A 10,569-nucleotide genomic window follows, 5' to 3' on the forward strand; every position below is an offset into this window, starting at 1 on the left:
GTAAGAAGAGTTACCCGCATGAAACCTTCATGTGTTCGGGATCTACAAGGAGGTACCTCATGATCTCGTTGACGATCGGTTGGCAACAGTTATCCGATACTGATTTTCATTTCTAAACCTGCATTTTACTCGACCATGAACCATAATCCTAGAAACCATTTTGAACTTATTTCTAGCAATATCTAATGATAACGGAGTGACATTGTCGAACTGGCGTCGGTAATCCTGAATCTTGATTCTGACTTTGGGCAACTCCCCTACCACCTGATCGCTTCCTTTTTCTCCCGCCCGTCTGCATGGAATTAGATACGGGAAAGTAGAAAAGGAAGAAAAATGTACAAACCTCCTGTCTAAACTTGTTTGGTGTGGAGAGTCATGGTGGCAATAATGTAGGTGGTAGCGTATATGATGTTGGCCTTGACTCTGGTGATGGACGAGGGCAAAAGGAGTCAGCAATGATGGAGCTGACTGAGGTGCAGAAGGAGCCAACGTCTTTCTTTTCTTTTTCTGTTTCTCTTTACCATTTTTTTTCTTTTGGATTTTTTCACCTTATGTTTTTCTACTAATTTTTACTTTCTGTTTTCAGTGTACAAACATTTTCTAAATGCATGATTTTTAAGTTAATGAACATTTTTTGAATTCATGATATTTTTTAATTTATGTATATTTTCAAATTAATTAACATGTTTAAATTCACGAGTATTTGGCAGGGCTCGCTTTTTTCTGGGTCTAATTTGGCCTGGTTCGCAAACGCACTATAAGGGACGGCCCACAAAAGAGAAACATCAACAAAAATTACAATCAATATGGGTGGGCCGCAACAATTGGCCCGTTTCGAAAGGACGAGCCGCGCATTGTCGGTCCGGTCCGGGTCCAGTCCAGACAAGAACCGGCGTCCACCCTTCCCGGCGACAACAACGCGCCGCACACCGCCCCCTGTTCCGCGCCACCGCCGTCCATCCCCCGCCGCCTTTCAAGCTGACTCCAAACACCACGCCGGCGACATGCCGCCCAAAGGTTGGTCCTTTTCCTCTTCTCCACTACTAGGCGCGAACGGCCCACTTGTCCCGCTGCGCCTGACCTCGACGCGATTGATTGCCTGCAGAGCTGCCCGGGTTCTACTACGACCCGGACAAGAACCGCTACTTCCCCACAAAGGGCCGCATCCCCGGCGCCGCCACCCGCCCTCCTCGCCCTCCGCCGCCGCCCGCCGAGCCCTCGCCTCCCCCCACAGCACGCAGGAAAAGGGCGAGGCAGTCCGAGCTGCTGCATGCCAGGGAGATGTACGGCGGTGGTGTGATATTCTCCAAGAACAACAAGTCCACCTTCAAGCAGCAGTGCCAGTACACACAGGCGTCGCAGCCGATGGTGCTGATCCGAACTTCTCTTTTGCTGCAGCTTTCCCTTTGTTTCAGCGTGCTGGCAAAATATATGCTGATATCATAGCGTTGCTTGTAGGTTTGGAAGTACCAAGGCACAACCTTAGTGGCTGATAAGGCACTGGAGGAACTGCACGCCATGGTTCAGACACCCAGTGGGCTGCGTGAGTCCAAGCTATTAGCGACTGGCAGCACCAATGGTTCAATCAGGTGAGGTTTGCCTCGGTACTCATTTTGTGTCCGTGTAGTGAAAAGGCTTTAGAACTTGACAATTGATTGTCGGGAGTACAGATGTACCATTAGTTGAGGTTATCCTGAATTCTTGATACCATACCAACAATGCGCTCTCTGCTCAAACATACTCCAACGGCTAACAAGCTATGCAATAATGGATTTTGAAAACGAAATTACTAAAACACAAATACCACAATTTTTCTTTCTTGAAGACAGAACGTGCATGGCTTTATAAGTTTAAAAAATTGTTGGATTCTTTGATATTCAGTTGTTCTCTTTGAGTATAAGCATAGCCATACTGGTGTTTCATGTCGCATGACATATTTTTATCTGGCAGATTATTTGGGTTAGGGACTGCTCTAGAGAATTTTGAGGATGAGATGGAGTTTTTACCTCAGCCTGTTTGGACTCCCTCGGGAAAGCAGAAAGCAGCAGTGAATTCTCCACTTGCAAATATCTGGTCATCTGAAATAGCTTTCTCAAACTTCTCATCCGGTATATCTTGCATAAAAAAGTTTGGGCACAACTTCCATGATGCAGCCAGCACCAACTCATCAGTTCAGCGAGCATTGTATCCTCAAAATTGTTGCTTCTATTATGTGTATTATTGTTGATAATTACATGCATTTCGACTTGTGCATTTTATGTTCTGTACTATTGCCTGGTAATTGAACATGAGCTTGGGCTACTTGACATCGTAAAACATGGTGGCTACTCTTGGATCTGGAGGATCCGGTGGTTCTGTTTATATTATGGATATGTCAACTATTGACTCTGCAACTGTTTCACGGAATGCCCATGGAAAAATTGAAAGAGTTGCTTCATTTGATCGTACAGTATGGACTGCTGATTGTAATTCCGATGGCACACAAGTAGTTCTAGGTGAGTTGGCTAACTCGACTTCAGTTTAGGCCATACCCAAAGTTCCCCTGTTACACAGAGTAACGAATTTGCTTCTTTTTATAAAGTCCTTTCAGCAGTACTTTATGCTATTTAATACTCCCTTGGATCCATATTAGTTTCGCTCAAACGGATGTATCTAACACTGAAGTACGTCTAGATACATTCGTATCAGCGACAATTAATATGGATCGGAGGGAGTAGCAGTAACACTATTAAGTTTGCTGCATTCAGAATCTTGATAATTTTCTAATGTATTGACATGGCAAGATCACTCTTTAAGAATTTATACATAGAAACTGACTACAATTACACAGAAAGATTAGCTTCTATTATGAGTATGTATCATTGCCTCCCACCATAACTTTGTTATACGCGTTCATCGAATTTTAAAGTCACTTGTTTCATTAGGTGTATGTATTCTAGTAACTTGTCGTCACAACTTAGCTTTTCTATAAACTGTAGCAGCTTGCAAGTTGTCTATTTCATACAAGGAAAATAGAAGGTCCTTTTTGCTTGGAATTATGGGAGTAGCAGTGGAGCAACTTCTTCTGTATCAATTAAGCTTGTGGATTATTAAGCAGTTGTGCTCATATTATTTCTAGGTACAAACACTGGCGCTGGTTTGCTTAATTTGGAGACAGGAACATTATCATGGCTATATCGTTGCAAAAGTGACATTCTTTCCCAGCAATTTGTGCACTCGGTAACAAATTATTTTGAATGTATATATTTCCAGTTAGTAGGTTTCATGTGTCCAATGGTCTTTTAGGTGTGTAATATTGACAGGAGAGTCACCAAAACTTTTTGTCAGTTTCTGGTACATGTGCAATTTGCCTTGCATACCAACCTCTTGAAATAAAAATGCAATTGGCTGCCAATTTGTCTTGTATGAATAGCTGAATAAACGCCTCATGCCTCTACTTTGCTATATAGAGCGGTACATATATTTGTATGAGTTCTTTAGCTGGTTCCTGAAGTTTGAGCTTTCATCTGGGATTTGATTGTCAAATGGTTGTTGTTGCTACCGAATTGCCACTTTTCGCATAGTTACTACAACATACCTTGCCTATCTCTACTATGCTCACGTAATTTTGCACATTTTGTTCAGGGAAATGTGGTGCTATGTGGCCTACGGAATGGGAGCATAGTCCCTATCGATGTGCGGGAAACACACAGTAATCTCCCTACTGGTCGATCTTCACCTAGCACTGCTAGGGGGGCAGTTCCCATGCTATCTGCAAGGCATATTGCCAGAGGGAGAAACCAGGTAAATACTACTATTAGCACACAGCGTGTTTAATGTAGCCATCAAAACCTACCATCTCGGCATTGTTCAAGGTTTTCTTTTGTACTTTGACATATCACTAGAATAAAATGATATTATGAATGCCTAATTAGGCAATTCAGCCCATCAATGAATGTAACATATGATTGTGGTTTGCAAATGAAAATCCTTGCAGGCTGATAAGGCAAAATCATCTAGGGTTATCTCTATGCCTTCAGCAGTTTGCAGGTAACCATTATTATTCTTGGCTTGCTGAAACTCTAGTTCGGACATGGTCACGTTTCTTGGTGCTAAAAGTTGATGTTGTTACCCAGCCTGGTTGCTCTGTCATCGGATGAACACTACTTCTTAGGGAGCTCCATGGATGGATCGGTAAGCATGTTCTTAATCATTTTTAGTGGTATCAATGAATGAGCAGATGTGCTCAAATTTTAACAGGATTGATTTGCCGCTAACGATAATATTTTCTTAAAACTCAGTGCAATTTAGCAATCTCATATACTAAATGAGGCTGAGAGTAGCCCCTTGACATATTATTTTAAAAATATAGTGAGAATACAAGATACACTTCTGTGATGTGTTTGTGCCCTTTGCCAATTGTGATGTGAAAGGTCTTATATTTAGGAATGGAGGGAGTATGTTGTTAAAGTTTCATGTGTTTGTGCCCTTTGCCAATTGTGATGTGAAAGAATTACAACTTCATTTTGTACATGTTGTACACTTCTGTTGTTAAAAAGTCTACATGTTTCCTGCATCTTCATTCAGCCTGTCTTATCTGAAATTATTGCCTCTGAAGTGAGGAAAGCACAGAGCATTATGCTTCTCTGACCTCACGACGGTTACAAATGTTTCATGCAGCAGCTTGACTTTTGTGTTTTCTGTTGTACAGATCAAGCTATTTGATCTCCGTCTCATTCAGAAGGGGGCTATACAGTCTTATGCAGGGCATGTGAATTCACACAATAATTTACCACTTGTTGTTGATCCATCTGAAACCCTACTTATGTCAGGTAAATTTATTCTTGGTTCTAGACATCACTCTGGTTGCTTTTGTCATATACTGCTACGAATAATGTCTTTTGAGGTTACCCATTGAAACTGAAAGTGTTTTTTTCGGATCGGTAAAAACATTTGCGATGTATTATTTGCATTTTCACTCGAGTATCTAACTCCATACTCCCCTTCTTGAGCATTAGACCTAACCTTGATAAATGTCAGCGGCTATGCTTGTTCATGCAGTGTGCCATTAACAGATGCATTGCTATTAAAAAGATCCCCACGTATAGTTTTGCTGTATGATATAGAAGCCTAAGAGGGCTTTGGCATTCCTGGAATTATTGCAACATCGAATCATGAGTTTGCAAAAGCTAAAATTTCAAGAAAACTATGCCGTTACTAGCTGGTCCATGTCTACTTTATTAGGCTATACAGGACAAGGAACAACATAGTGGCATCTTTATGAACGTGCATGGCTAGAACATCCCTGGCATCAAATTGTCATTTTCAGCAAATCCTTTTTCTTGGCAGGTGGGGAGGACTGTACTGTCCGTATTTGGAGCATCAAAACAGGCGAGCAAATATTTGCAAAGAGCGTGGCTGACACTCTCTTCACTGCACTTTGCTGGCCAGAAAGCAACCTTGACTTGGATGGTTCTTCTTCGCTGTTTGATCTAAACCACAGTTGGGGGGCTTGGATGGGATCACGTGATGGCCTGTTCTACATGCATGGTACTTAAACTGGTTGTGCACTGATACAGACTCTGGAGCGGACGGAGGCAATTGCTGTTCTTTCTTCAGGAAGGCGCATCAAAGACGATTGATCTTGTTGGTTCACCGAACAGTGTGCTCCAGCTGGTGTTGCTGGAGAGATCTCAGCCGCGGTAGTTGAGGCTATGTGGTGAATACCAGCTCAGGGAGCAAGTGTTAGCTATATGAGATCTGCTCCTCATAGAGTAATAGTGATGATGATCATGTTGTTTCTCTTAGCGATAGTTAAGCTATATGAGATCTGCTCCTCATAGAGCAATAGTGATGATGATCATGTTGTTTCTCTTAGTGATAGTTAAGTCACCTGTCTAAGTTTGGTATTAGAGTTACCTTGAGAAAACAGACCATATTGTATCATATGCTGTTTTTAGCATGGTTAGTTAGTCAGCAATGTGATATTTTCTTCAATGTTAGCAAACGAACATATTTCTGAACTCTGTTTGTATTCTAACATCATACATTCATATTAGCAAACACTACTTTGGGGGTATTGGTACACCATCCCAGATCTTCTTTTATCACGCAAAACTGGTGCAACATTTTATTCAGCTCTTCTTACTTGCTACTAGCTACACCCAAGCATGCTCAGGGTAAGTTGCTTGGTACTGTCTACATTTACAGCACTTCATCTCTCAAACTTCCAGTTCCATGTTCAAGTTAAACCTAACGAGCTTTATAAATTCTCAACAGATAAGGTCGCTTGCTTTGCTGTCTGTCGCCAGTTCCAATCTTTCCCACTTTGTTCGGAGCGTGATGAACAGGAGAACGGCGTTCTGGCAAAGGAGACCGCATATCTGACCCATCCACAACCCCTGAAACAGGTACTTGCACATGATCAGTGAGGAGAATAGTAGTTTGTACTTTGTAGCGTTGGTTCGTGCACAACAAACATGCCTAAGATTGATGCTGAATTTCCAAAAGACATGTTTGTACCTTAGTATGAAAGCCAAGCTTGAATCCAAGTAGGAGAGACAATGGCAAGCCTATTATGTAGAAGGCCACCAAGTTGGTCCATGCTACCAGGTGCTGCCAACCACAGCCTCTTGAAACCCCTACAAGTTTATCCACAGGTTACTGCCAAATGGCCTTCACCTGAAACAGTAAGGTTGAAACACTTTTAGAGAGATCTGTCAAACTGACCTGACAAGACTCCCTGTGTGGAGTCCAGCACCACTGACCCGATGAGGAATGGAGTCATTGAAGCAAATGCACTTATCACCGCCTCGCTCTTGCTGAACAGCCCTGCCCACAAATTATGGCCAAGGCCTAGGAGCAGAAGAAATGTCACTCCCAGGAGTAGGGAGAGCTCGAGCGTCACCTTGAGTGCCTTCTTTGCCTTGTCAATGTTACCTGCTCCCAGCTCATTTGATACCCTTGTGCTGTTGAAATGAAACAACACTTTTTGAGTCAGCATTGTCAATTTAATCTTAAAGGATTTCTTTTTTCTTTTTGATGCAAAATCCTCAAGCATGGCTGTCATCAGTTATTGTAGCAGTATTACCTGATGGCAGCAGCGAACCCATAGGTAATCATGTATGAAATTGATTCCGTGTTTGCACTGTCAGGTTGCATCACACTGATGTTAGCATTTATGGACACATAAACATGAACTTCATTCCTCAAATGTGAAGGGAGAGAAAGATAGTTACCACATCGCGATAATAGAAGTGCTCATTTGAGAATCTGGCATCAGCCCAGCAAGCAACACCAATATCTCAAACGCCCAGTACTCAAAGCTGCCATTTGTAGGTAACCATCATATTCTCAGTATGGGGATATATTTAGAGGCGGTCAATGAATGGATCTGGGATAGTCGTAACTACTAACCACACCATCATTGCAGAGGGAACAGCTAACTTGAGGCCGGGCAGTACATACTGAAATGCTTCTGTTGAGAATCCCCCCCAGGTGTGCTTGAATCTCGTCGACAACATCACATAAGATGCGAGCATAATGAAAGATAGCCACAGCGATAGCGAAGTTGACATGGCTGGGCCTGCGAAACCGAGCCCTAGGTAGTGCACGGAGGCATGGGTAATCCCGACATGGAACACCAGTGGCAGGAGCGAGAAAGCCACCAGTGGCATCACCACGGACTGTGTCTGCAGGAACCTGAGGATACACTGGATGAAGCCAAAGGCAAACTGTGCCGGGATTGTGTATCGCAGAAACACCGCTGCCATTCTTGAGACCTCGGGGTCTTGGTGCAGGAAAATGAGGAGTGGCTCGGTGTACAGCCACAGGAGCGAGACGAGGACTGAAAAGAGAGCTGAGGTTATGATGGATGCCTGGAGGTACACACCCAGCATGCGGTATGCCTTTGCGCCATAGCCTTGGCCGCAAAGCGTCTCCAGAGACCCGCTTAATCCAGTCTACATGGGAACAAGGTAACATTAGTCAGTTCATCAGTATGCGCTGTTGCTCTTGCTTTCTCTACTAAAATTTGTATTGCCGTAAGGTTTTGTGGTAAACAGAACGGATGGAAACATCAAACTGTTGTCAAGTTGAAAATTCTCAATAGGAACAACCAGTCTAACCAGGGCTGATGAAATTACAGCAACATACTCCCTCCATCCCACAATATAAGCTTGTTTTTCAAGCTAACTAATATAGCTTGAAAAACGATCTTATATTATGGGATGGAGGGAGTCTAGAAAAGAAAACAAGTAGTACTAGTACAGTTCAGGATTTGACTTCCTCAGTTGTCTCAACCTGTGGCCACGTTCTGTGTTTATTCTGAAGCCTGACCTATGTTTAATTCCTGGGATCCGGATAAAGTGCATGTGCAAACATGTCTACATTGGCAATAAAAGATCCATGATAATCTTACAACAATGGTCCTACGCTAACAAACTTTCGCATATACTGAAGAGCCGACTCTATGCTTCACAGCCAATATTACCTTTGCAACCACAACGCACTACAACTGACATATATATAGCCATGAATATAGGAGTTGACCAGTCTTTTATACTACCTACCGGCTAGAAAACTGATCATAGCTCATGTACTGAATTGACACAGCATGGCATTGCTTTCATCTTAAGAGAAAAAAGAGATTATGCATACAAATTTCTGCTGCACTTAGGTGTTTTGCTTATGTTGAATTGAAGCCAAATGGCATGTTGAAGTTTTGTCTGTGTATTCCTTGCATCCATTTAAAATTAGCAAGTAGGTTAGGCCATAGTCAAGCGAATGTGCAAGGACTTTTCTTTTTTTAGAATAAAAGCGTAAGGACTAAAGCGACACATTTTAGGTGCCAACATAATAGGGGTTTTAGAATTTGTCTGGTCCAAGTCCTCTGTATTCTTGTCTAGACAAGTCCTCTCTTTGAAACATTCTTCTAAAAGGAAAAAAAATCAATGCTGTAAGTTCATATTGCCCTTTGACTGCAAAATAACCTAATCAGTTTATTAATGCATTTATTTATTTATCCTTTAAGAAAGCATATTCACAAGCTAATCATGTGCAATGGCTATGATTCGTTTTACACCAAAGCTCGTGAAATGCCTCAAGTAAATCTCATTCCAAGATCGAGAAGCCATCTGCGCCATTTTCGAAAAACTAATAAATTTAGCAAAGCTTATAGATAACCACTAGACTAGAGACTCTATATAGTAGTACATGTGAAGGACCTAACCATATGCTCAAGGATATTTTAACAGATACAACTAATTGTTCATTTATTTATTTTGTTTGTGGTAACTCTGGTCTTGGCTCTTTGAGTAATTAAAATCTGCAGACAGATCTAAGTGAATACTGGCTCCGATCCATATTAACTGCCTCTGATTTAGGATCAGAGGGAGTAGTGCTTTTTGTTTAAGTTTTGGAGACCGATGTAAGTGATACAATGGAATATGTTTTGAGTACCTCTGGGCCAGTCTATGACAGGAGCAACTTATAATCGAGCAATGGAGACTACAGAGTGGTGGTAGTGAAAATTGAAGACGATGGCAAAGGTGGGCAAAGAAAAGATGGTCGGTAAACATTGTTTTGGATGCATACAGGGGGACGGGCGAAAGGGACAGAGCATCGACACTGCCGGCGGCTAGCTGCGGACGGTGGCCAGACGAAGACGTTTTTACATGGAGCATCTCCGGGCGCTGCGCCGGAGATGGAGGAGGAGGAGAAGCCCCCTTTAGAATCAGATCAAATCAATGGAGAAGGAGGATGAGGCAAGATATATATAATATACGGAGTAGTTGGTACCATGAGCGCGATGCCTGTGACGGTGGCCCACGAGTTGCCGAGCGTGGCGCCGGCGAGCTCGAGGTCGCCGATGCGGCCGGCGTACATGACGGAGACGAGCGGGATGGCGTAGAAGGCCATGCTCGTTGCCACCATGGGCGCCGCGAACGCCACCTGCCCCGCCGTCTCCTCTGCGTCCCACAGGCACCGCCACCACCTCCTTCTCCCAGCTGCCGCTTCTCCGTCGCCATTATCACTTCTCGTCACCTTGATCTTCCCATCCAGCAATGGAGCTGCTGCCCCTTCTTCACCCATTCCCTCCATTCCCTCTCTCTTCAGGCTTGTCACTTGCTGTTTGTGATGTGTTGTGTGTGGGGAGCAGCAGGTCAAGCAAGCGCAGGGAGGACAGGGCACGTTGGTGCTGGTATATAAAAGGGTGGCAGGGGCGATGGAACACGAACCAGTCCAGCTACTTGTTCTTTTTTTAACAGTAGTCCAGCTACTTGTTCAGCTGTGGCAGTACCGGTTTGCCTCGAGAAAAGAAGACCCACGCTGGACATGGAGTTTCTACACCTTGCTCCTGGTATGAACAGCATATTCCAAAAACAGTCAAAAGATTCTGATTTTTTAGCATACTTTCACAAATGTTTATAGTGCATGCAAAATTTCATCGCAAAATCACATTGGTGGAAGGCATGGTAAAAAAACAAAATTGATGCTTTGAAAATGTTACCTAGGAAAGTATTTTGGAGCTCTGATTTTTTTGGCATGACTTCCATCAATATAATTTCGTGATGAAATTTTGCATGCACA

The 10,569-nt window shown here is 43.0% G+C and overlaps 2 protein-coding genes across 2 annotated transcripts; one reads left to right on the forward strand and one right to left on the reverse strand.

Moving 5' to 3' along the window:
* The first annotated feature begins 882 nt into the window (after positions 1-882).
* LOC123426352 (DDB1- and CUL4-associated factor 4) lies at positions 883-6,002 on the forward strand. The gene is made up of 11 exons (XM_045110163.1): positions 883-1,017; positions 1,106-1,368; positions 1,459-1,589; positions 1,951-2,183; positions 2,319-2,495; positions 3,119-3,219; positions 3,625-3,783; positions 3,977-4,029; positions 4,116-4,173; positions 4,691-4,811; positions 5,329-6,002. The coding sequence occupies exons 1-11, from the start codon at positions 1,005-1,007 to the stop codon at positions 5,535-5,537; spliced, it is 1,518 nt and encodes a 505-aa protein (XP_044966098.1). The 5' UTR covers positions 883-1,004; the 3' UTR covers positions 5,538-6,002.
* Positions 5,967-10,242, reverse strand: LOC123426351 (protein DETOXIFICATION 18-like). The gene is made up of 7 exons (XM_045110162.1): positions 9,778-10,242; positions 7,396-7,940; positions 7,218-7,304; positions 7,070-7,126; positions 6,709-6,947; positions 6,502-6,620; positions 5,967-6,380 (listed from the first exon to the last, which is right to left on the reverse strand). The coding sequence occupies exons 1-7, from the start codon at positions 10,078-10,080 to the stop codon at positions 6,252-6,254; spliced, it is 1,479 nt and encodes a 492-aa protein (XP_044966097.1). The 5' UTR covers positions 10,081-10,242; the 3' UTR covers positions 5,967-6,251.
* Between the last annotated feature and the right edge of the window lie 327 nt (positions 10,243-10,569).

The sequence above is a fragment of the Hordeum vulgare genome, chromosome 2H (genome assembly GCF_904849725.1).
Source record: "Hordeum vulgare subsp. vulgare chromosome 2H, MorexV3_pseudomolecules_assembly, whole genome shotgun sequence".
NCBI lineage: Eukaryota > Viridiplantae > Streptophyta > Magnoliopsida > Poales > Poaceae > Hordeum > Hordeum vulgare.

Excerpts from the sequence above, each read along its gene's own strand:
- LOC123426351 (XM_045110162.1), bottom strand. The coding sequence starts at position 10,080 with ATGGAGGGAATGGGTGAAGAAGGGGCAGCAGCTCCATTGCTGGATGGG. Across the intron at positions 6,621-6,708 it reads CACACAGGGAGTCTTGTCAG|GGGTTTCAAGAGGCTGTGGT; the intron begins GTCAGTTTGACA and ends ATAAACTTGTAG. Across the intron at positions 6,381-6,501 it reads AGCTTGGCTTTCATACTAAG|GGGTTGTGGATGGGTCAGAT; the intron begins GTACAAACATGT and ends TACCTGTTTCAG.
- LOC123426352 (XM_045110163.1), top strand. Across the intron at positions 1,369-1,458 it reads CACAGGCGTCGCAGCCGATG|GTTTGGAAGTACCAAGGCAC; the intron begins GTGCTGATCCGA and ends CGTTGCTTGTAG. Across the intron at positions 4,812-5,328 it reads TGAAACCCTACTTATGTCAG|GTGGGGAGGACTGTACTGTC; the intron begins GTAAATTTATTC and ends TTTTCTTGGCAG.